Source organism: Mastacembelus armatus, chromosome 14 (assembly GCF_900324485.2).
Source record: "Mastacembelus armatus chromosome 14, fMasArm1.2, whole genome shotgun sequence".
Taxonomy (NCBI): domain Eukaryota; kingdom Metazoa; phylum Chordata; class Actinopteri; order Synbranchiformes; family Mastacembelidae; genus Mastacembelus; species Mastacembelus armatus.
The window spans coordinates 10,392,237-10,418,238 of NC_046646.1; the positions used below are offsets into that span (position 1 = coordinate 10,392,237).

General features: G+C 40.8%; 3 protein-coding genes across 3 annotated transcripts; 2 read left to right on the plus strand and 1 right to left on the minus strand.

The window, feature by feature from the left end:
• Window positions 1-593: 593 nt before the first annotated feature.
• taf6 (TAF6 RNA polymerase II, TATA box binding protein (TBP)-associated factor) lies at window positions 594-5,946 on the minus strand. Its single transcript, XM_026328290.1, has 15 exons — window positions 5,742-5,946; window positions 4,619-4,776; window positions 4,382-4,468; window positions 4,112-4,265; window positions 3,955-4,011; window positions 3,743-3,862; window positions 3,180-3,301; window positions 2,894-2,971; window positions 2,683-2,784; window positions 2,397-2,579; window positions 2,132-2,206; window positions 1,921-2,046; window positions 1,573-1,746; window positions 1,245-1,436; window positions 594-1,150 (listed from the first exon to the last, which is right to left on the minus strand). Exons 2-15 carry the CDS (start codon window positions 4,772-4,774, stop codon window positions 860-862), a joined length of 1,917 nt encoding a protein of 638 aa, XP_026184075.1. The 5' UTR covers window positions 4,775-4,776; window positions 5,742-5,946; the 3' UTR covers window positions 594-859.
• Window positions 5,947-6,190: 244 nt separating this feature from the next.
• On the plus strand, window positions 6,191-9,596 carry mrps31 (mitochondrial ribosomal protein S31). The gene is made up of 7 exons (XM_026327530.2): window positions 6,191-6,362; window positions 7,089-7,535; window positions 7,633-7,785; window positions 7,924-8,067; window positions 8,147-8,223; window positions 8,578-8,718; window positions 8,805-9,596. The coding sequence occupies exons 1-7, from the start codon at window positions 6,250-6,252 to the stop codon at window positions 9,038-9,040; spliced, it is 1,311 nt and encodes a 436-aa protein (XP_026183315.1). The 5' UTR covers window positions 6,191-6,249; the 3' UTR covers window positions 9,041-9,596.
• A 1,049-nt stretch (window positions 9,597-10,645) lies between these two features.
• Window positions 10,646-24,289, plus strand: LOC113143096 (forkhead box protein O1-A-like). Its single transcript, XM_026328563.2, has 3 exons — window positions 10,646-11,533; window positions 21,249-21,440; window positions 21,621-24,289. The coding sequence occupies exons 1-3, from the start codon at window positions 10,943-10,945 to the stop codon at window positions 22,797-22,799; spliced, it is 1,962 nt and encodes a 653-aa protein (XP_026184348.1). The 5' UTR covers window positions 10,646-10,942; the 3' UTR covers window positions 22,800-24,289.
• Window positions 24,290-26,002: the final 1,713 nt, after the last annotated feature.

Here is a 26,002-nt window from a genome sequence, read left to right on the forward strand (position 1 = left end):
CCCATGGGGCTGCAAAAGTTATCCAAATTTCTTAAATAAATATTACGGTTTGCCTTTGGCGGGCGCGGCAAGTTGACGCAGGTTTTTGGCTCGCCACCATTTCTTCAACTTGTAATAACTCTCACACGCATTGTCGGATTAGAATCGGACCAATTGATGAATTGTGGTCCCTGCCGCCCTGAACCCATTTGATTAAACAAAATAGGCCCAATAGCGCCCCCTGTATAACGATTTGAAAATTGGGGGGGCGGCCAATTCTTCGGGGGTAGTCAATTCGGGGCGGGCGCTCAGGGAGGCTGTCCAATTTAGGGGGGCACTCGGGGGGGCACTCGGGGGGAGGTGGTCTCCTCAGGGGGGTGGTCCGTTCAGGAGGAGGCGGTTCGATTGTTGGGGCGGTGCATCGAGGGAGGCGGTTCGCACGAGGCGAGGGCCGCTTGCCGCCGCTTGTGGCTATATTTTGAATTTACTTTTAAAACCATGCTCAGATAATTGGTCCTGACAAGTTAATGAAGAGTAAAATTTTATAATGCCAAAAATGATAAATACAAATTTTCTTATAAAAACAAAAAATAAAAACACCCCTAAGTCAAGGAGTTCATACAAAATCTGATTTATTTTAGAGTAAAAAAACAACATGAAATCAATTAGAATACAAGTTGGAGCATTGCAGACCTCACAAATTAACCTAATTTTGACTGGGTATTAATATATTTACAATGTCTGGTCACATTGACTCTTTATAGATCAAGAGTTCAAAGATTCCCCTTCATACCACTACAGTTTACCCCCTTTCAATTCAGGCCTCCTTGTATGTTCAGCTGCACCAACAGAGTAAAAATTTCCACCACATATTCAAGTCTCAGTGTGGCGACTGTGTGCTTGCTCCAGGAGACTCGGACCTTTCTAGCTTCATCCCTGCTTCTAGTGGGACTGAGGAAATTGAAGTTGGTAGCACAGAGCTCTTGGGTTCCAAAGAGGAAGAGGCTGATGAGGGAAGAGAAACCACTATGTACTTTTGCATAGGTCGTGAACCTGTTAGTCCAGGGCCACTGCCAGACTCCAGTTTTACCAAAGGCTGCAAAGTCGAAGTAGCACTGGGAACTGTGCTAGTTACTGGTGAACCAGACTGGGAAGAACTGAGGGTGATTACCTGAAGGTCAGACAAAAAAAAAAAAAAAAGACATGTAAACTGAACTGGACCAGACCTCCACATCTAAACTTATAAACATGAAAAATTAAAACACCTGCTGAGTAGAGGCTGCTCCTGCACTAGTTGCCATGACGATGTACTTTGTTGCTGGGGGAGATGGCTGCGATGGGGTCCCTGGTCGAGGGGACATCAGGGTGAGAGAACTTGGGACCTTAATGATACTGGGGGTGCGAGGCCCTGCTGACCCAGGTAAACTACTTTGTGAGACCGAAAGGGTGGGACGTGGCTGCAAGAAATACATAGAAATATTTTATGGCATTTATTTCTCTCATAAAATTTCCTTCCAGCTTTATTACATATTTATACTTAGAGTTATGCATCTGTATACCTAAAGTATATTTCTATTATAACATTAAATATACCTGTGTGATTGTTAATGTGGTTCTGTTGACTTGTTGAGCTTGCAATGCTGCTTGAGTCCGGGCCTTCATTACATGGGAGCACAGCATGGGTCCGAGGTAACCGTAGTCTGTTCGAAACTGCTCCAAGTTGTCAGGCTGAGGTCGTATTTTGGCAATAACACTTGCGCAATGTTTCTTTGAAAAGCAAACACAAACATATTTTGTGTATATGAAACAGAAGTGCCGATCTGATAGAAATTAAGAAACAATAACTGATAAATGTTTTTGTGAAATGCATAGTTTACAAATGTATCAAACTGTGCAAAAATGTTTTTAAATGCATTATGATCATAGACCTCCATTTATTACCAGCAAAAGGCTTTGAACATGGTCAGCTCCTATTTTATCAATATTTGAGACCACTGGTCCTTCCATCACTGCTTTGATGCGAGCACCCTCTACAGCAAGCCGAGGAAGGATCAATGTCTTAATCACCTACAAAGAGCAAAATGAAGATGTTGGCATTGAACGAAAAGAGTGAAGATGATAAAAAGGCCACAGAAAACAGAATCTCCCTCACATCAGGTCCCAGTTCAGCAAGTCCAGCGATGCAGCCGTAACGTGTAGTCCACTGGGTTTTGTCATCCAACAAACTCTGAGGAAACATTGGAATTTCAAAACAGCAAAGACATAGTTACATAGACATAGAGTTACATAGCCAGAGTGATACTACATTTGACTTGCGCTTGTCTGCATTTTAACAGGGGTTGTGTTTAATTGCATACTAAGGCTGCTGAATGCTCTCTGTGGAAGATAGTGTAGAAACAGCACATTGAAAAACCCACCTTAGTAAAAGTCTTGGTAATACGCGACTGGATGTTGTTGGTAGTAGTACTGAAAGTCTTACAACTCTGGGCCATAAGGCGGGCAGCAAAGTCTCGTAAAGCCCAGTGGTTGTCCACATCTGGTCGCAAACACAGCTGCTTACTCACAATACAGGTCACCACAGCTGGGATGAGCTCATGCAGCTAGAGGTAGGTATGGGGGGGAAAAAATATTACTACAAGTGTATTTGTTGTAGCTAGACCCTTTAAAATGTAATACATAATTTTGTTTCACTCATTCACTCACATATTTCTCCAAATACAGGGTGGAGTTGTCCATCAGAGCTTTGACCATCCGCATTAGATAAATCAGCAGAGCCAAGTTGTTTTGCACCACATTTACGCGAACCTTAGAGGTAAGCATAAGGTTAGTGCTTTCAGCAAATATATGTTGAAGTATTTTATATGCTCTGTGTTAATGTTTCAGAACATTAGAAAAGGTTGGAAAAGATGCTCACTCCTTCAGAAATAAATGTGCTGAATCTTGGTAGCATCTGATACAGTCCAGGATCTGTTGCAATACTCTGCAGTGCTTCCTGGATGACATAAAAGCAAACATTTATCAAAAGAAGGCAAGGTTAAAACTTGGGTTTGATACTTTGTTAGAATTCCATAACCATGTGGACAATTTTGTGTTTTGCTTTATTAGCATAGCTTGATTAATACATTTTCTTAATATAATAAAAAAGGTGATTACATTATTACTCAATCTACAAAATAATCAAGCAGATAGGCAGGACTCACAGCTCTCTTGGCTTCACAGGAGCCAACACATGCTTCTGTGATTTCCTTATAGTAAAGCTGCTGCTCCACAGACAGTTCATGTGTGCTGCGTGGCTTCAACCTTATTAGACCCTTCTCTTTTCCTGAAAGAGACAGACAAACATGGGATGAAGAATGCATTCATTCTTATTAGAGATGCACTGACTGCAATTTTCTTACCCGATTCTAATTTTTCAGTAAGTGTGGCCTGCCAATTCAGATTTTTTTTTTCTTCTTTTTTTAAAGAACTGTCCACACCACCTACATGTTTACATGTGACTGAGTGTACGCATGGCTGTGACATCATTGTCTGCGCCACTGGCAATAAAAATATTGGCTCTGAATTGGCAAGGTGTGAGACTGACCAACTGGTCACCGATCCGGGCCAGTCATGCAAAAAAATCGCCCGATTCCGATCACTGGCCGGTCAATCGGTGCATCTTTAATTCTTATAAAGGATTATGGAGGCAAGAAATAGGCACAATATGTGAGAGGCATAAGGAAAAATGAAGAACTTAATTTTATAATAATGTTTAGATACTAACCTTTGCCATCAGCAGCTGTTGCCCCCTGACTCTTGCCTTGAATTGCACCTTCCTCTTCCTGACCAGGTTTGACCAGTTTGAGAGGTTCTGTAGATTCAGTCTTTTGTTGTTCTTTTGGTGCTGAAATGAAGAAATGGAGTGAATATCCTTAACATGAAGAATTACCTTTCAGTATTTGTGTCTTTACAGAAGATGACTTAGGAATATCTCACCTGGTGGTGGATTTTCTGGAATAGCAGGCTGCACCCCCTCAATACTTAACCAATGGGCTATGTATTAACAAACAAGCATATTGTATAGGTTTACAAATCAGGTAAGGCAATACAGTATCTTCAACTATAACGTATATAAAAGTGATTTTCTGTGTACCTTTGAGAGACACATCTAATGGAACCCTAGGGAGTGGTGTATTGATAATGTCACTGAGGTCAACTTCCTTTTCCTCATAGAAATGAAGCTCTCTCCCGCCACCACTTGCAAAGCGAAAAGGAATAAACTCTTGCGACTGGAATCCATACAGGGGCTAGAAAAAAAAGAAAAAGAAAATCCACATTATGATTTCCTTTAAATACCATTCATCATGTGGTTTTGAGAGAAAAATAGTTTCCTTCAAATCAAAGTACCCCTGTTCTCTCTTACCTCCACATTTTTTAGCTTGAGAGCATGATCTATGTCACTTGTGGTTAATTTACGTCTCTTTCCATGATGCATGAATTTCAGAGCATCCTATATAAAAGGACAAAGGAAAGAGTTCAAACAGAACTCAAACATAAATTTACACAAATGTAAAACGAACATAAAACATTGAAGAATGTGATTCTAGAGCAATTTACAGTCCCACAAACAAAATAGCTGCTTCAATAAGTTATGATTCACCTGTGCAATTTCTTTTATTCTGTAGCTGACTTCTTCACTTAGTGCTATGCAGCTTTCTTCCTGCAACTGTCCCGCTCCCACAGACTCTGCCATGGCCTTCATGGATTCAACAGGCAGGGTGACTGAACACTGCTTCTGCCGTCGTTCTTCTGCCATGACTAATAAAGTACACAAATCATAAATAAATATAAGTAAATATAACCTCTCACAGGTGCACCAATATTTCACATTAAGTTCACAGACATGTAGTGACTGCATCCTTACTTTTAACTAAAGCTGCAAATTAAAATAGTCATTTATTTAAAATTTGAATCAGCCCTCAGTGGATCTGAAATCACAATTACAACGTGTTGATATTATTGACAGACTTGACATACCATAGTTAAGTGATAAAACAGCATGTCCTGCTGCTTTAAATCTGGGCTATAATACAATGTAAACAACTATAAATCAGTCTAAAAGAAGCCACCATCAAAAACTGTTCACCCATTACTCCGGAAAGGCACATCACTGTTTACATGTGTAGCGCCTTCACATCACTGAGGGACCTACACATTTCAATGGCTGAGGTGAAAGTCTGAACGACGCAGATCATTATTGTTGCAACCTGACTAGAGTTTAAGCAGTTTTATGAAGAAAAAAAAACAGTTTCAGGCCTAGCAGCATAAACTAACAGTTGTGATTTTTGCAGAATATGTCTCAATTAACCAACTGAATCAGATACAAGTTTGATAGTAGTAACAGCTAATATTGATCAAATAAAGTGTCAGTGAGCTTCGTTTTCTGTTATCGATGTTAAAAATCCAGTTTGCAGCCCCCGACTCAATGTTGTAAGACACTTTAATACCCAAAACACAAATCAACTTGTTTTAACACGGTTTCATATGTGTAAACAAACAGAAAGCGCGTAACGTTACACACTGACGGAACCACAACCACGTAACTACATGCAAGCCATATAATAAGTATATTCATTCACATGCAATTAACAGCAAAGATTAAAAATTGGCTGTATTTATGCCTCTCAGTGACTTTGCATGGCTTTAAAAACTGTGCAGTTTGCTATTTGCACTGGACGTTAGCTAGCATGCTAGAAATCGTTAGCCTCCGTTGACATTTTTACCTGTGTGAAGTTGTTCTCTTCTTTCCGAGTTTAACCGGGAACTTATGCGAATGAAAAAGTTCAATGTTGATATGTGAAACAACGACTATTTCGCAAAGCTGAGTCTTCTCTATGAATATCCATGTCTTGGTATGAATAACTGACTAATTCACGGATTGCAGCGGAGACCTCCGGTTACGAATTAGCGCTTCTGTTACATCGCCATTTTGAGTCACGTTCTGGGTGTGATATCGCGAGACTATAATTAGGGCCCTTACACACAACGTAACCACCTCAGCTTGTTTAGAAAGAAACTTTTTACAGATCAGTAAAGGAACGGTATTTAAAAATATAAAGTCATCAGTGCTATGATCACGTAATTAGAAATAATTATTTAATGAAATGTCAATTTCCTAACAGAGAGGACAGTGTCCGGAACCAATTGTTATATTCGAGTTTACGGGGGTGAGTTTACGTTGTAACACCTGAGGTCAGGAACGTGGAAGGGCACAGTGAGAAAAAAGCAGTCATGTCCAGGTTTTTACTGCGAGCTGTGTCCACGGCTCGAAACTCCTCAGCCGGTGTCTACAAGTCGTGTGTGTTAGCAGCTAAATGCAACAGTGCTACAGGTCCGGTTTCCAGGTGAGTTCAGTGACACAAGCGTCACTAACCAACGTCAGCTTGTTCATGATGCAGTTTTGTTGAGGAAAAAGCCGACGGGCAATTTCTGTGCCCTAAAAATGACGTCAGTCCGAAATTGCTCGAAAATTGCTTCTTTCCACAAATAACGGGGAATGCAAAGCTAGCTAGCTAGTAGCTTACTCGATCTGCACAGGCGGTGCGGGACATTTTGATTGACACCGGTCCAGTTGCATCACTGGCAGGTCGTTTCCATGGTAACGTGTATAGCAGCTTCACATCCTAATGACAGATATTTATGTTTTAGGTCCCGTGTTGTCTCCTGCCCACAACCCATAATGAACATACAGTCTCCAGTACCAGGCCTTTTGTGTTCACTCAGTACTCGGTTGATCAGCACTGTTGATCATTAAATAGTTGTTTTAATGTTACTCGTTTTAACCAAAAATGTCAAAGATTTGCTTTTTCTAGCTTTTCAAATTTGAGCAGTTGAGGCTTCATCTCATGACAGTGAAGTCAGTATTTTTGGACTAGGGTTGTTTAGGGTCAGTTGGTTGATTGAAACAAGAAATTGTCAGAAGTCACTTGATCTGAACTCTTGACCTGAGAGAAATGATGGGCATTTTGTTTTCTGTTTAATAGCAAGAATAAAAACCATCAGCAATTTACTCATCTGATCCTTGCTGATTCAGACAGCTATGATGATTATTTGTTTTCCTCTTAACATAGGCTTACAAATGGAGGGGGAGTCAAAGCGCACAGCACAAGTTCAGCCAGTCTCTGTCAAAAGAAAGACAATAGTCTTCCTTCTAATCATGACGAGGAAACAAATAAAGAGGCTCGCCCAACAGAAACTTCAGCTTTGGCTACACAGAAAACTGAAGACGACGTTAAAGTCACCAGGACGGCTGCACAAACGGAGGAGCCGGTGGTGTTAAAGACAGATAATGGTAGTTCTGCCCAGCAGCAGGGAAATGTTAAAAATGAACAGGTAAAGACTGGGAAGGAGAATCTCCTTGACCTTCTTGGAGCTATGAAGGTGGAAGTCACCAGCAAGAGGAGGCTCAAAAACTTGAAAGTGAAGCAAAATTATGAGTCTCCAAAGTCAAAGCCAGCTGCTATGGAGAGCACCATCAGTATGTTTCAGAGGGCTACAGCAGAGGCTTCAACAGAGAGGTGAGAGGGCAGTTTGACTTAAAGGGAATACCTGAAAATATATTATTTGGTGTCTCATCATCCCCTGATTCCAGCCTCTCTGCATTGTGTTTGTTAGCGTGTCAATCGATCCTGAACTAGTTGCAGCTGCATCTGCTGCTGCTGCCACACTGCCGAACCACAGCCAGGCCGAGTCCGAGCTGCTCAAACGGCTAAGGCAGCATGAGGCCTTCAGTGAGGCTCAGAAGAAAGGGGAGGTGACTAACTTAGGGTATGTGTCCCAACTCCAATATATACTGTATGTCTCCAGTGTGTAAATGTAAATGTTTTTCTGCTCTTTTATCTTGTATAACAGCAAATTTAAGGTTTTATTCACATGATAGACATCAATCAAACAATATTTTCTCAGAGTCATTATTGCTGACATGAAAGTAGGAAAGAATCCGAACAGACAGAACGCTCAACCAGCGAATCAGATCCGCTTTGATGATGATGGCCAAGGTTATACACATGACAGAGGCATCACCGCTGAGCTGGATGGCGTTCGGAGAAGGTAAACACTTCTATCACATCATTACTCAGAAAGGTTTTGAGGTGAACCATGTGTTTAATGAGTGTTTTATTTTTTTCAGGAGGAATTTGTTCACAGGGAAAAGATTAAACATCTTCTCACCTGTTACTGATGAAGATGGAGCTGAATCAGCTGTTGGTAATAATGAATTAAAGATTTTCAGGATTTGGTCTAGTATTATTTATTAACTTTGTTTGTCTTAAATTGTTTACGTTGTTGTCCAGACCGTTCTGTAGAGATATTTGTGGGGTGTGTTATCCTAGATTTACATTTCTTAGCCCAAAACCTTATGTTTTATTTTAACACTTCTATGGTATTTAAATAAGTAAAGGTTTTTCTTTCCTTTGTCATCCTGAATTTAGCCACTTCTGCTCAAGTTGCAGAAATTTAATACTTTTTGCTGTTTGTTTCAGATGTTATGCAAGATTGAAAAATCTTTTGGTTTACACTTCAGCAGGACGTCTACTTATTATACTGGTGTTCTTGTTTCAGTACGGCCAAATCTATGGGACATGGACTTTGCTCATCAGTTGTCTGAGTCAATCAACCAAAAGCCACGCAATGGGTTTGAGGAAATGATCCAGTGGACCAAAGAGGGGAAAATGTGGCAGTATCCAATCAACAATGAAGCTGGTGAGTAATGAAGGTTGTATTTGATTTCCGTGTCTGTACAGGAGAAAGACAGGACACATTGACATCATCTTCTTGCTCTGTGTAAGGCCTTGAGGAGGAAGCCAGTGTACCGTTCCATGAGCACATCTTCTTAGAGAAACACTTGGAGGAGGGCTTCCCCCGCCAAGGACCAGTGCGTCACTTTATGGAGCTCGTCGTGGTCGGTCTGTCCAAAAACCCATACCTGACAGTCCAACAGAAAAAGGAGCACATTTCCTGGTTTCGAGACTACTTCCATCAAAAAGAGGACGTCCTGAGAGAGGCTGATGTTTTTCTCAACTAAACTTTGGACATTTAAATAGTTTTTCTGTGTTAGTTGAATGCGATCACATAAAAGCAAAGTCTGTTTTTTAACAGTGGGGCTTTGCCATGATGATCTTTACTCGTACAGTTTAAAAAGTCCTAGTTTGGAGTTCTTTATTCATTCTAGAGGCCTGTTAGTGTCAAATGTACAATATCTACTGTTTCTAATACTTTGGTCAGGACATAGAACCATTGTTTAACCACTTCAACCCTGGCTTGTTGCATGAGAGAGGAAAATGTACAGGAAGAATATGCTTGTACCAAGTATACAAACAAAATAAGGCAGCAAAAGTACAGTCCTGGCTTTTTGCTTATTTTCCAACAGTAATGTGCATACCACAGATCATTGGTCACACTTTATTTGCCTGTTTCAGTGCTGGTTAACTTGATCAAAACACTGATTTTAAAAAAAAAAAAAAAAAAAAAAAAGGAAGCTTAGTTTTGTATCCATGTTCACAGATTAGGTGGCATTAAAACAAAAAGTTCATGAATTGTTAAAGACTTTCACATGGAAAAAATAGATTAGTGTAAATATTTTTGTGTGTTTTCATTTGCCAAAGGTCACACAAACACCTATAGTCATGATTAATGGTGTTTTCTCAGGCAGGGTGTAAAAAAAAAAAGAAAAAAAAGTCTTAACTTGTGTGCAGAATCTAGGACTCAGTTCAGGTTTACAGTAGGACTGCAATTAGAGCTTGAACCTTGTGCCCTCTGCAGGGGAAGTGCTTTTACCACACAGATTCCTTCTGGTCTAAAAACACCCTCAGCGATCTATTGTCTGAGAAAGTGTGGAAAATGAGAGGTTGACATTTGAAAGTGCCTCATTTCCACATTTTGTTCACTTTTCCTTAAACAGTAATGATTGGCATGATAAGATGCTGGCAACGCTTCCTTACTTCTGTGTGTATAGGCTGTACAAATAAAGTGTGTTTGTGTGGAAAGGCACCTGGTTCTGCTCAGAAAAATATATGCAAATAACCCACTAGATGGCAATACTGACAGGTATACTCCCACTGTGAGGTCAAAGGACGTATTTAACAGAACTTAAATGCGGCAATTTGAGGGCAATTGTATAATCTAGTATGACAAAACTGCATTGTTAAACAGTAGTCCCCAGGGCACAGACATATATTAGTGAAAATGAGACCATTTGAGGGAAATAACCAACTACACCATATAAACCTGTTATTGATTGATGGTGGAATGGGTACATGAGAGGGCTGAAGGCTGCAAGGACAAAGGAAACAGCAACAGCATGTTTCAGATTTACGTTTCTGCATTTATGGTGCGTTTAGGTACCGGGAAAAGGCTTTATCACCAGAGAAATAAATCACCAGAGCATTTGCAATTCGAAAGATTTGAGGTGGTGGAACAACACCAACGGTAATATGTAATGATTGGTCACTGTTCAAACTCCTCCCATGCCATAAGGTGCCTGATCATCCTGCTTATATCTAGTGAACTATCTAATAAGATGTACTGCAAACTTGAAAGAAAGAAGGTGCGCATAAAACGTTCATTTTCTTTTTTTTAGCAGAGTCAATTTGAGTATGATTTCCAAGCAGAGCAATTGAACGTCACTTGCAGAGAAGCTGAAAAGACGGAGCCTGTGAGTGGGCCGTGAACGCCTCATCAGACTCCACTACTCTGACAGCGCTGCAGACTGAGAGTTGTATCTAGTCTGTTCAGGATGGTGTGAACTCAATGACTGACTGACATTTAAATTACAATCCTCTCCTGTCTAGTCCTGCTATTGAGACCTGGCGCGTGGAAGAGAAATTTTACATATGCTTTTTTTATTGTTTATTTTTTTTTGCTAATTAGTTAATATTTATTTTTAGGCGAGTGTTTATGTGACATTGAGCTCCGGTCTGACCCTGTCATGGCTCAGGTACCGCCACCAGAAACACAGCCGGTAGAGATAGACCCGGACTTTGAGCCCCTCTCCCGCCCGCGGTCCTGCACCTGGCCGCTTCCTCGGCCGGAGTTCATCGACCCGGCCAACTCCAACACATCCTCCCCGGCTCCGTCGGTGCAGCAGGAGCCGGGAGGAAACACCGAGTTCATCAGCAACCTCGGCTTGTTGGAGGAGGACTATGAAGAGTACGCAGAGCAGAAACCGCTTGTGCACTGCAATGATTTTCATTGTCCGGAGGGAAACTGCGTGCATCTGCATCACCAAAACCACCACCATCACCACCTCCAGCAGCAGCAGCTCCCCGGTCTGCAGCTGCCGCCTCAGCAACAGGTGGCCCCTGCCGGTGTCGCCCCTTTGGGTGGCTCCGGCCAGAGGAAGAGCAGCTCATCCCGCCGTAACGCCTGGGGCAACATGTCGTACGCTGACCTGATCACTAAGGCGATAGACAGCTCACCCGAGAAGAGGCTGACCCTGTCTCAGATCTACGACTGGATGGTCAAGAGCGTCCCTTACTTCAAGGACAAAGGAGACAGCAACAGCTCCGCGGGCTGGAAGGTGAGTGAGGGTTTCTGTGAGAAAACCACAGTGTGACTACTGAGCACTTGGGAGGTTTTAACTCATATGACACTTGACACCCCAGCCAAGCTGAAGTGCAAGAAGCTTCAAGAGCTCCAGACAGAGAGAACACTAGGGCTCCGGCTTCATTCTGTAAATGCTCTCTATACTGATCTGCTCTAACTCGTGTGTAGAGAGTGAGAAAGTGCAGCAGCCAAAGTTTGAGATGCCAGATTCCCCTTCAGTCTGTCTGCACTGATACACACCAGTGTCACGAGGGACACGTTACACTTTCTGTACAACATGTGAGGGAGCAAAGATAGTTAAAATGCAGATTCATCACATCTATGGCCTTGATTAATAAACATAACTAACACAAACATATAATAAAAAAAATCACCTAAATCACATCCTGCTCTTCTGAAAACAGGGATTCATTTGCCTTAAAGACATTTTGACACGTCCAAATATGACAGTCGTAGGTGTAAATACAAATATCAACCATGTCTGAATTCCATTCATTCTAACAGTGTGTTTTTCTACCTCCCCAGAGATATCACAGCAACTGTTTTGTGTCTGGTGTGATGTCTCTCAGTGTGATGGTCAGTCCAACATGCCTGGGAAATTTAACCTACAGTGAGAGTTCATCAGCACTTTTTCTAAACTATGTTCATGTGTTTTGGGGAAGCAGCCGTGCATCCTGTTGCCGTCTACGTATTAGGTCCAGTCTGACAAGGTTTGCAAAGAAGTTTCATTCAAAACGCTCCTCAAAACAACTTGTCATCTCTATACAAACATAACTAACTTTGCTCCAAGCTTAGATTCCAAGCTTTTATTTCAGACCAGTGTTAAGCCAGCACTCAGCAGAGATGATGGTTATTCATCTGAAATTATGAATAATATGATTATCTCAAATTTCCTCATGTAGGAGAGAAGGTTTGCCATTTTTTCTTGTTAAAAATGTAGTTTTACCAAGTTAATGAACATGGTTTCAAAAATGTTTAATGATGAATCTCAAATTTGACCTCTGTGAGATTTGGCATCTGAGTAACCTTTGAAGTTTTGGTGTGGTTTCCTCCGTCAGCGGTAGCAGGTACCTCTCTGCTGCGTAAGCGAGGAAACACGCAGCTATAGAGCAGCAGAGCACCAGTCAGTATGTAAACATGTCATACGTTTACCAGAGAGCACTGCACAAATAACGGTTGGTTACGTATTTAGCACGAAGGATGCAGCGAGCATTCAGATGTCAGCTAGTGGATTTAGAATAATACTGGACTAGGTGGTGGTTTTAATCTGGTTTGACTGAGAATGATGTGCAAAAATACTTGATCAACACAGTTTTCAGAAATGTCTTTTCCGTTTTCTAAAGAAACCTTATTGGGAACAGTCTCGCTAGTATTACCGCAAAATGTACTGACGCACAGTCTATGCAGCGTTTCCACAGTCATGGAAAACTGTGTGTTGGATCTGTTTAGTACAGAGGACAAGTTGGAAAACCTATTTGCCCACTGCCTGCACAAACATATTCATCCAGGTCTTGATATTGTCTTGATGGGTGAGGTGAAGATGTACTCAGAGCAGATACTAATTACCTGGCACACTCTAACCAAACGTGAGTGAAATTCATATTTCATCTTTGAGCCCTTTCCGGTAACTCTTGCATTCTCGTGAGGCGTAATTTCGATGTAATGTCAGGAAATGCCTTTGTGAACCTCAATCAAATATAGTTTCCATTGTTTAACACCCACACATGAAAAGCTCCGTCACATCTTGCATTATGACTTATAGCTCTCCTAAACCACCCTTTCCTCCCTTTCTTAGTCTCTCTGCACTTCTTCAATTACACTTTTTTAAAAATAGGTGATTTGGCTGGTGGGAATGCAGACAGATTCTTGCCAGGGAAGCAGCGTGGAGTAGACTGTTCAGTTCTCCACTGACAATAACAGGAGGCGACACAAACAGCTCAAGAGCTCGGTGTTGGGGAGTGTGTCGGAGGGGAAGGGGCTAGGAGAAGGGGATGCTGGGAAAAACAACGTCAAACATCCTCCATTCCTGAGCTGTGTGCTCATATCTTTGTGGTGCTCTCTTCTGGAGTTTCCTCAGCGGATGCTACAGCTTGGAGAAAGGGATTGCTGCTCTTTATCCTGTCACTTCCTCCTGTGCCCTCAGGCCTTCTGAGGAGAGTGTTTTTGTTTGTTCAAGAGAAGCCCAGAGTTTGGAAAACAACAGAATTTTAAGTTATATGGCCAACTTTACCCACAATATCGCAAAGATCTGTGACCTGCAGGACTGATCCCTGCGCAGCTTTGAGTACTATATATTTTAAGATTGAAAAGAATGAATGAATGAAAGAATTTTCATTTTTAAGCTCCAGACTAGATTTTCACTTCACTTAAAGAGGACTTACAAGATGATGGTACTACCACACAAAATCAAGGTATTCCGATTTGCACGTATCCCAGTCTTTGTTCACCAAGTGCTTCCCTATATAATAGCAAACATCGGCAAACAGCAGCTCCAGCTTGTTTATCCTTTATATTAAATCTACACGTGTATACATCAGCCTCTGCATTCCTAAATGTTGGCACGCTTACCGGGCCTTGGAACCACCAGCTAATAGTTATTTTTACACTTTCCTGTTAAAAAAAAACAAAAAAAAACACACACACAGCAGTCCCCCCACAATGAACTGTGATGCATTTCCTGACGACTAGATGGATAACAGTGCCATGTGTTAACATCCCCGCCTTGCAAAACACAAGAGTCTGGGTTGGAATAAGAGGAGTTACCAATAGGAAAGGCCATGTATGGATGGTGTTTATGCATTTAATTTGATGTGAAGTCATTTCATTTAGTGTATGCTGATGTATGATGTTTTTTTGTCATACACTGGCCTTTGTATTGACATTAGAATCCACATGCATGAGCGCCCCTGATTGTAATGACAGATAGAGAGAAGCCAGAGACCTCATGGTGGGTGGAGGGCGTTAGGGTTTAAACCTCAGTTTATACAGCTCCACCTAGAAAACTGTAGTGGGTGGAGGGCAGGACAGGGGCAATGCTGCTACCACAAGAGCTTCCTGTCTCCCTCCCTTTTTTTTTTTGTTATTTTCCCTCCAAATCTTGTGTAAGCCTGGTGATCATAATGCTTTTGCCTCAAGAGAGGGGCCTCTGCCAACTGTGAGGAGGGTTCCCCTGGGATACTGGTGACTATGTCAGTGGCAATGTGCAGCATAGAAGCTACTTCTCACTGGTAGCACCACTGTTTTTCTCAGTGAACTGTGACCTCAAATAATGGAACAGGAAGTAGCACCCCTGAGTTAAACTGGCACAGACGTTCTGACTTACTCATTAAGGAAGTTTGGGTATTTATACGGTAGTGCGTAATGTAAGAAACAATTTGGTGACAGTTTGCCATAATGTATGCGATGGCTGCTTGTTGGGAACTAGTTTATCTCACTATATCATCTAACATAGGCGCCAAAAGGGCTCCTGCACTGCAAATCAGCAGCCTGTTGATTGCACTGCCTGAAGCCTGGTGTTTGCATATGACCACTGTGGAAACTAGTGACAGACAATGATTACAGTATTTATTCAGGATGAACTGGGCAGCTCAGTGGAAAAGCTTACTCTAGGTCCATTTGAACAACGTCCCCCAGATCAAGTGACAGCTGCTCACCAACCCGCAACCCAGGTTTAGTGCAAGATGCATGAAAATCTAAGGTAATGTCACAAATTAAAATTTGCCCTTCAGTGTCTTTAGTTGAGTGTAATTTGTCAAGTAATTTGGGTAATTTTATAATGAAAAAATGAATATATATTATTAAATTTAGGAAGCACAAGTGTTGTGTATATTATTACTAGCACTGGACTAACAATGACTAGTTGTTGCCTCATGGGAAAGCATCGGCACACTTTCAGTTCAAATAGTCTTCGAATCAGGGTCTGTTCATTTAATACACCATTTAATACCAAGTTATTGACATTCACATCAGTCTTAGCTGTAGTTTAGCATGCTGAGGTTAGCATTTAGCTCAAAGCACCATTGTGCTTATAATTATAGCCTCACAGAGCAGATAGCACGGCTGCAGACTATTCTTGTCTGTAAAACAAGAGTAGGAAGGAAATTCTGATGTACTTTACAATTTTTTGAGTAAAGGGCAAATTCTCTGATGGTTTATGAACTCAGTTTCTGAACCCAGGCCTGAAAAGAGAAAACAGTTACTAAAAGAGGCAAGAAAAAAAAAACAGTACAGTTTGTCTTTGGATCACAAGTTTAAAAAGAGAGGCCTGCCCTGAACTCAAGAGAAAGCTTCAAGTAACTCCATGATGAAAAGTAGGCTTGGGGCAGGGGCTTTCAATACACAGAAGACCGTGACTTGAGGGAAGGAGGCAGGCAGTCAGCTGACTGGTTGGCAGTGGGCTGAGCCCTGTGTACAGTCTGCTGTCTACAAGGCGCTGTGAGTGCTGAATTTGTGGCATGTGGGTTTCTACACTGTCCTCCAGCCTGTGTAGAATAATAAACACCCTCTATACCATGTTCACAAAAAGAACCATGCCTCAGTCCATTGTGCAAAATATGAAACACGTGTGCTGAGGGAGGGAAAGAACTAGAAGTATTATGCTGTTAAAAAGAGAAACAGGATCAAAAGTCTGTGAGGTTAGTATCTAATCATGTGAACTAGAAGTTGTCTGTTCTCCCCTGTAGTGTGCAGAGAATGTCTCACTCTAAAGATCAGTCTGAGAAAGGTTGGAGATGAGAAGTTTCTGATTGCACTGGTACTTCTTAATAACTGTGATTTAAATAGGACTGTGTATTTTTTTAATCAGTAGCACAGCACACAGGATGTCTGTCATTCTCTAAGCTGAACTCCTAATGTAAAACTACAGTCTATCACAGTCCCACACTGCAGAAGTGGGTCCTTTGGTGTTTAAAAAAAAAGAAAAAGAAGTAATCTGCATTGTGTCCAAGCCATGAAAAGGCAAAATATTCTCCACACTGAGCTGGAGGCCTCAGTGCAGCAATGTTTGCCGCCTTACCGCCCTGTAACAGAAAACTCAGGTCCCACGCTTATTCTCACCTCTGTTGCACTTCCTGGGTCAGAGGAGAAAGGGGGAAGGGTGCCCAGGAAGACACTGTCAGGAAGTGGTTTGTCTTTTTACTGTAATCTCTGCAAACGTGGTGTTCTCTTATTCTGTTATGTGCACAAGATATCTGACTGCTGTGTGGTGGTAATAATATGAGCAGATAGCAGTTCTGATTGTCAGCCATCTACACCTATTTTTGCATCCTGTGTCCAAGAAAAAACATCATTAGGGCAGATGCAAAATTAACAAGTTTTTCATAAATTACGTTTACAAATAAGAACAAGATAATTTCCCCTTTCATTACTTTGCAGCTAGTATCTTTGCACCACTTGCAGGTTACCACTACCTACTAAAATGAGCTGTTTTTGTTTTACGTGAGTGAAGAGTTTTGCTATATATAATTAATATTGTGCAGCCCTAAGCTGCACTGTGCACCGACATTGTGAGTTACACCGCCAACACAGAGACATCAACAAACTGGTCAAGAAGTTTGTAGCAGCTGAGCTTTGAGGTTACTGGCAGCCATAGAGATTAGCATACTTCCTTATTTCGCCGTTAATGGGATTGTGATATATGTACAATTGTTCCATGTGTTTCCTTAATCTATGTAGCATTTGTTTGAACAGAAGCAACTCAAAAACAATGCTTTGATGGCAGATGCCCCCATCATTGAGGTCATTGAGGATCTGATTAGTTATACAACACTAAATCACTTCCAAATAAATAAGTTGTGAGAATATATAGCTTAAAGCAAGAGTGCTGCTTAACTTTTAAAACTCAGATAAATAAATTGCACCTACAGCATTTTGCTGCCACAGCCTTATTTAGTCTGCTATTTCCACTGGCTAACTGTGGTTAATATCAGCTATTGCCAGCAAACATTAATATTTTTGGGCTGCATGCATGCGATGCATGCAAATTCAGTGTAAGTGTTTTTACCTCCGGTCTTTCATCTCTAGCTAAATATCAGCCCTCGTCACTGATGGAACACCAAGTTACTGATTCGAGTAGCAGCTGGTCTCCAGCAGTTTGTCCCCTGGGAGAGTCTGTCTGTGCTTGTGTCTGGAGCTGTGCGTAAAATGTTTGGACCACTTGCACGTGAAGCCACTTTCACTGCGGCTGCACCTGCCCCTGCAACTGGGCCTTGTTTGTTTACTTATTCTGCGACCGTTACTGCAAGCCTCATGCTTCACTACACAAGAAACAGCAGCTGTGTCATTTTAATTATTCTGAAGTCCAGTAGGAGGAGTTGTGTTATGCTGCAGCACTCTGTCTTGGTGATAATGATCAAAGATGAGTTAGATACTCGGTTACATGGAAAGAATTGTAAGACGCTGGAGGACTCTTCAACATCTGACGCAGGTCTTCTAAGGGTATCTGAGCTGCGTAGCAACAACTTGGTCTGTAGGGAGGCCACAGATTTCTGCTGCGCTCAATTGACGGCATGGTGGTCAGTATGTGGCAATTGTTAAGCCACATTGAAAATAGATTTTTTTTTAATATTTTATTCAGAAGCAAAAGAACCTTTCCCATGCATGAGCTGACCTAGAGCCAGTATGACATTGAAACTGAGACATCATAATGTAGGAGGAAATGTTATTCCTTTATGGAGCTTGCTTTTTGATGGAAATGAGAGCAAAATATTTCCCAACTAGTTTCCCTAATAGTAACAAGAATCTTAAGATACTTTTAGTTGATAGTATTGATGTAGAAGTAAAACTCACACATAGACAAACTGACATGACTCCTCCTCCACACACATGAACACAATGCAAGGTATTTCTTCCTCTAGCTGCAAAAGCCAATGGAAAATTTGCATCATATTACAAGACCTTGTAAAGAGATATACTGTCTGTAATGCGACTTAACTCTAGTACATGCTGGTGTTGGGTCAACTACACAATAGATATTGTCTTTTAAACATTTATGGCACTTGCCGCCCTCACATGTTTCGATGGCCCACTTTCAGATGAAAACTGAGGGCTATATCAATAGGTAGTGGGTTGGGATTTGTGTGGTAATGTGGCATAATATGTGAGTGGGACACCTCCTGAGTTAGCGAGGTAGGGCATGTCTTTTGTTCTCGTTGGGCTGAGGTGAGGTACGTCTCAGACAGGGATTATCCCAGGCTAAGTAGAGAATGCCCCTGGACTCAGTCATGCAGTCCCTGATCTATTGTGGGCACTAATCACAGGCTGTATTTGCATATAGCAAGCGTGTAAGCAAGATATGTTGATTGATTAGTGGAATAAAAGTAGGTTCACAGGATGTGTCTGTACAGCACAGTACTCAGATCTCAGGCCCTCCACTAATGACTCATTTCCTGACACTGGTTACTGATTGACATCATGTAAAAAGAGAGAAAAGGGCATAAAAGGGCATGATTTGGGTGAACCCATGTCAGACTATGCATTGCATATTGTGACCATACAGTCTGTTAACTTCACCTCAGGTTTCTCCAGCTTAAATGTGCGGGATGTCCTCTGACACAGGAAACCTTATGTGAACGTCAGTGGAAGAGAAGGGAGGAGGGAGGAGTGTGTGTGTATGTGTGTGTGTGTGTGTGTGTGTGTGTGGGGGGGCAGTTATAGTGAGTCAGAAAGCAGACTGTCCGACCCAGCATGTCACATCTGATGCTTCTCCACCTCCCTCTGTTCCCGCTCCATCTAACCAGCTTGCATGCCTCTGTCAGTGCCGACAGAGGAGCTCGTGCTCAGCACAGAGTGAACTTAATGACCCCAGCTCTACCGGCAAAAACATTGCACTCTGTCACCCTCCCCATCCTCAGTGCGAACTCTGTAACCTCCTCTCCTTGCTTTCTTTTTCAATAAAAATGTATCATTTACGCACAGCCTACTCCCTCCACTCTTAGGGTCAGGCTTCACAGGGCTTCTGTTTTTCTGTGGCTTGAAGGTAAAGTTTCTGTGTTCCAGTTTCTTCAAATGGGGACAGTCAACCAAAATAATAGTCAAAATGGTAATTGTGCTGGTTCTCTTTTGTATTTTATATCATCTTTTAAAGTATAATTCTTGTCTTGGTTATGCAGTTGCCTGAAAGTATTTATTGATTGTGACGTGTTTACTATTTGTTTGGCTATAGGTTTTTTAATGATTAATAACTAGTAATTCATATTATTCAATTAAATAATTTAGTAATACATCTAAATATAATAACATAGAATTATATCATAATAAAATGGCTGAATATAGTCATATTCTCGTTATTAATCAGCACTGAGTGCGTCTGCCAAAAGCGTCACACCAACATTTCACTGACTCTTGTTTTGAATGTGTCTTTACGTCCATGCCTTGTATATCCCTGTTGAATCTTGTGGTTGGAGACATCTGGTTTTACTAACTGCAGGGAGCTGCTTTTAGGTTCACATGGGTATTGACGGGAATTTCCCTCTACATCTTATGTTACTCTTTTGTGTTTCATTCATCCAAAGCAGCAATGAGTTGCATATTAGGGAGATTTTGTCTGGAGAGACCAGGCTGTACACTACGCCTGTGTCCTGTGTGGTCGTGTTTCTGTTTCTCAACCATCTTTGCTTTTCCTCCTGAGAGAATTGCTGCAGGAGGTACCTCTGCATCCTTTGAGTTTATAACATAGCATTAGAGAAAACGGATGAAAAATGAAGCAATCAAAAGTAATAGAGTGAATACTGAAGTTGACAGACCTGGACCCCGAGTTTCATATGAGACACAGACAAGATTGGAATTTTATGTGAGACTCTAACACTCTTAATGATCTTGAGCTCATTTTTTCTCGTTTTTTTGTTGTTTTTTTTTTTTAGTTTGGTGGAGCAGGACTGCTGTGGATGGAAATGTGAGATAGGGCTGTGCAGATAAAAGTTGCTGGAAATCACAGGAAACATATGAATATATCATGGTGTGAGGAGGGAATAGGACGAGCAACCTAGTAAGCGCCTTTCCAAAACATAGCTACAGTACAAGCTATAAAAGGATGATAAAAGATAAACAACATTAACATAAAACTTAAAATACTTACATGGAACCTGCTGCAGTAGCATGCATAGAAAGTCACATCCTATACTGTGAAACATGGGCAGGCTGGGACTGATAGAAAAAATTTACTTGGGTGGTGGTGTTTGTGTTTGGCAGGAAAAAAAAACCTCTTCAGTTATTTTGTTGTGCATCTATTAATCAGTTTGATGCCATTTCTTATTTCGTTTGTCATTCCATTCAGTACTCCGGCTGTTTTGACATCTGTACCAAATATTTATTTAGTGTGGAGTAAATGACACTGCTATCCATTGCTCACTCTTTCGTGCAAAAGTCAGCTGTGTGTTCTGCTGGAGAGCACGAGGAAGGAGTGGAAAAAGCTTGGTAGACATAATATTGTTAGCAGAGGATATGTACGTACGCATACTTCCTGTTCATCTGCTGGCTTTGACATCACACACAACTACCAGCCCCTTCACCAACCTGTGTGAGAAATGGCTAGCATTTCCCCTGGAAACCAAAACACCTACTAATTTATTTCCCATTGAAAAGCATGCAGGGATAACTCAGATTTCATTCATTTTGCATCAGAATATCTGCATTCATTTTCATAAACTTACCTACTAGATAACATACATATGATTAACTCTTTTCCAATCCAGAACTCCATCAGACACAACCTGTCTCTGCACAGCCGCTTTGTGCGCATACAGAATGAGGGAACGGGAAAAAGCTCCTGGTGGATGCTGAACCCAGAAGGAGGAAAGAATGGAAAGTCTCCTCGACGCAGAGCTGCCTCCATGGACAACAACAGTAAGGTTGCCAAGAGTAGAGGAAAGGCCACAAAAAAGAAGGTATGGTTCCATTCATGTGCACTATACTTAAATAGTACAATGTTATATCATGTTTTTGCCCCTGTATTTTGCGCATATGTTTTTCACAATTTTTCCAAACCAATATTCATTCAGTGTGTCTTAATGATGAGCATATTTTGCAGCAGCATGTGAGGTTTTTATTTTTTTTTCTCCATCCAGATGGCAGTACAAGAAGGGGTTGAAGGAGGAGCAAACAGCCCTGGATCCCAGTACTCTAACTGGCTGGGAAGTCCAAACTCCCACAGTAATGATGACTTTGAAGCCTGGAGTGCCTTTAGGGGGCGTACGAGCTCTGATGCCAGCACTCTGAGTGGTCATCATTCACCTTTTCCTTCTGAGCAGGATGACCTGGGGGATTCTGACAACCACATGTTGTATCCTGGAGCAGGAGCAACCAAGATAACCTCCACCCTGCCCAGTCTGTCAGAGGTCCCTGCATCAATGCGCCAACATGGCTCAGAGAACGTCATGGAGAGTCTGCTGGATAATCTTAACTTGCTGTCTCCTAAAACTCCCCAGGTGGTTTCTGACTCCTCAAGTTCTGCCCTCCTTCAGAATAGCCCCTATAGCTCCTCTGGCTTGAACCTGCATCCACAGCAGGACTATCGTAAGTGCATGTACAGCCAGATGAGGATGAACTCTCTCTCCCCTGCTCCCATGCCGACACTGGCAGACACCAAGGTAGGCTTTGGGGCTTATGAGAACCAGTATATCAGTCCTGCTGGTCTCCTCAAAGAGTTGCTGACCTCAGAAGCAGATGCTAGCAGGGAAATGATGCCCTCTAGGGACACAATGGTGTCTCATGTTGGGAGGGGTAGTTGCCTAATGCCCACCTACAGCAGCCAGAGCCATGTGGGAGGTCATAATGGAATAAAAATGATGACTCCTATTCTGAGTCACTCGGTTTCTTGTGTTAATCCACAAGCTATACATAGCAAGGATCCTTCAACCTCACGAGACTTGAACAGCTGTAACTTGATCCCTCTGACTGGTATGACTAGTCATTCAGGGGCCTCATCTCAAATGACCAGCCTGAGGACATGCATGCAGCTGCCCCAGAGACACCCAGCACACACTAATGATGTCTCAGCAAGCTACAGTAGCAGCAATGGCTACAGGGAACTTAACTCGGTTCACCCACACAGTCATCATCAGGAGCGGCTGCCCAGTGACCTTGACAACATGTCCATTGAGAGGTTTGAATGCGACATGGAGTCTGTCCTCCATGACACCCTCATGGATGATGGGGCATTGGACTTTAACTTTGACCCCACAGCTGGGCCTCATGGGTTTTCCCAGAGGGTGAAGACCACCACACACAGCTGGGTGTCAGGCTAGGACTCACAGACAGGTGAGAATGACAGTGAGTCCTGCAGTAAGTGTATATATAAAAACTATAACCAATAAAATGTCATTGGAATGTTTGTTTGATTATTTCTAATGTGCCTGCATATGATTTAAAAAATGTGTATCCTGAGTTGCAGTTCGTCTAACAGTCCATGTAATTAGTTTAAAAAAATGAAGAGAGATACACTGAATGAGAGATGAGTCTGCATTTATGAATAAGTTGTGTTTATAATTGCCTGTCAAGAACGAGAAATTTCTAGATAAATGTGTATTTTTGCTTATTCATGGCATACTACAATATATAGTACAATATAGTAGGTAAAAGAGTCAGTATCAGAGTGCCTGACAAAAAAGTAGCCAGTATTCCAATTCCTAAAACAATGTTAAGTATTGGATTAATATATGGCCAAACACAATATATGCATATTAATTTAAATATGTGTAAACCTTGATTTCCATACTGAGTTCATTAAGCAGTGGTTTTTAGTCTAATTCTTAACATTACATGTCTGGTTTGAAAATGACACTCATATTACATTTTCGTGGACTGAAAATCAAATCTGCCAAATCTGATGTTATATATAGCCTGCTTGGTGACAAGACTTTCATCCTTTAAGGGTTACACGTAAGAAGGTCTTTTAGCATCTAGCGGTAAATGGCAAATGCTTTCACAAGTGTTTACCTAGTGCGATCATTAGACTTAAATGATAGATAAACTAGTGAATCATCTGCATAGTGATACACAATGAATTATTATTCAAATGGTGAATTAAGATGACTCAGAGGAAACATACATTAATGAGATGACATGTCCAGGAATTGACTTGAAAGAACAGCACCAATAAATCCCCAAAATATTATGCTTCGCATACACACAGCTCAAATATTTATAGACTATGGTCATGGTACAGCCCAGTGAAATTCCAGCGCTAAAGTCAAACATCAACCAATGTGCCCACCATTAGATGTAATTAGAGCTGCAACACTGACTTAAATTAACTCATCAATCATATACTGTATGAAAATATTTATATTTTTATTATAATTGCAGCTATTGGATTCCTGCTTTGTACAGTTTTCTTGTATGCTTGTAAATTATGGGGGCCTATGCTGTATATACGATATTTTAATTCCAGGATATTCTTATGCTGTATATATTTTTCTAGATCAAACTAATATTGAAGAATGAAATTGCAGCTACCATAGAGATGCTGCCTTCTAAGAACAGTTCACTGAATGTCCATATCGGTCTTATTTAGTGTAGACACGAATGCTTCCTTAACATTTTTATGCAATGTTTAGTAGTTGTTTAAAAAAAGGTGTTTGGTAAAACCTTCAGTTCTTTTTCGACTCATTAATTGTATTATTTTAAATTGTATTATTTTAAATGTTGTCAGGATAAAGCCTTTGGAAGTCTTATAAAATACACACACACACATAAAAATTTCCCTTCTCACCCCTATGGGTGGTGTGTGTGTGTGTCTTCCTCAACTCAATCTCGGGTCCTCTACCAGAGGCCTGGGAGTTTGAGGGTTCTTCGCAGTATCTTAGCTGTGTGTGTATATATATATATATATTTGACAGAAATATATATATATCTGACAGAAAGTGATAAAAACAGCACTAATTTCAGTTCACTCACTTCTTTAGCCAAAGAGATATATATATATATATATACATATACATAAAGAGATATATATATATACATATACATAAAGAGATATATATATATATATATATATATATATATCTCTTTGGCTAAAGAAGTGAGTGAACTGAAATTAGTGCTGTTTTTATCACTTTCTGTCAAAGGACAGTTTGCAAAGTGTGGTTTAAGCTTTGTGATACACCGGGAGCAGAAGTAAATGGGGAAAGTGATGCTCAACTGTCAGCTAATGACTGATGTTCCTTGATGTTGACTAACACAGTACAGGGTTTACTTGCTGTTTACCTTCCAACAGCTACAGTTTTTATGCACCTGAGTTGTCTACAAAACACATTTCAAAGAATTCACGGTGCCTACTCGGTCTCATAGACATATTATTTTCTTTAGTAATACATTTTTGTATATGAAGGTTTTAAGTAACTTGTTAGGATGTTGTACTGAAATATTATGCCGTATGTATGACTGTAACAGAGATGGTTGTTTACATATTTCAGTTCAAGCTATATCCGTAAATATATGAACACTTATACCTCAGAATATTTTACCTCTCAAGTGTTGAAGGGATTTTTCCTGCCATTTTCCCCAGTTAGTGATGTATTGAAATGTCTTCATTTATACCCTCATAGTTTTTTACATATATCTTGTTTTCTTTTTTGTGTTTGATTAATGCTAAACCAGTTATATTTGATCGTATTTAGTGAGATGGATCATTCGTCTTAGTATATCTAATGGTTTTTTCGTGCTTGAGAATTATAGTACTAGTAGTAGCAGTAGTGGTATAGTAAATGTAATGTGACAGCACAGTGTATAATTTTAAATGAAAAATTAATTTCTGTGAACCCAAACATAACTTTTAAAAATGTGTATTCAGAAAAAAACTGGAATGGAATGACAGGAATCCAGGAAGAAATTTGTTGCTGCATGGGAGTATTGGTATTAAAACTAAATATTTGATAAGAGAATGTAATAATGGGTCTATAAAGTTAAACTGAAAATGGGATTAAACTTTAAAAATGTTTAAGTTATGCCGTTTTACACAAATGATGTCACAGACTTATGTACAGAAATTATTTTCAGGAAAAATGCAATGTTTTATTATGCCTTTTTTAAAAGCAATACAGTTTTTTATGTAAGCCATCAATGCATAAATCACCATGTCAATATGCAATTAAAGGAGGGAAAACAGCTTGGCATTTGTGTGTCTTTATCACAGCAGCATAACAGGCTGATACAGTGGCAAGTAATGTTACAAGTGCATTAATGGCACCGCTTCGTTTCTGTTGCTGTCCACTGTCATCAACCCTTACTCTCAGTCTGTCTTTTGGAAGATGTGTGCTGTGTTGCTTAGTGGTTTTTGGGAAGACCAAGATGATAAGTTTTAAAAATAACTACCTGACTTAGCGTAACTTCAAGTTAGAATGACAGGAAATCAAGAGAGAGAAGAGAAAGAAAAGAGAAGAGAAATCATATTTCTTCTATATTCTCTTCATTGGCCCCTGGTCATATCCAGAATAGAATTTAAAATCCT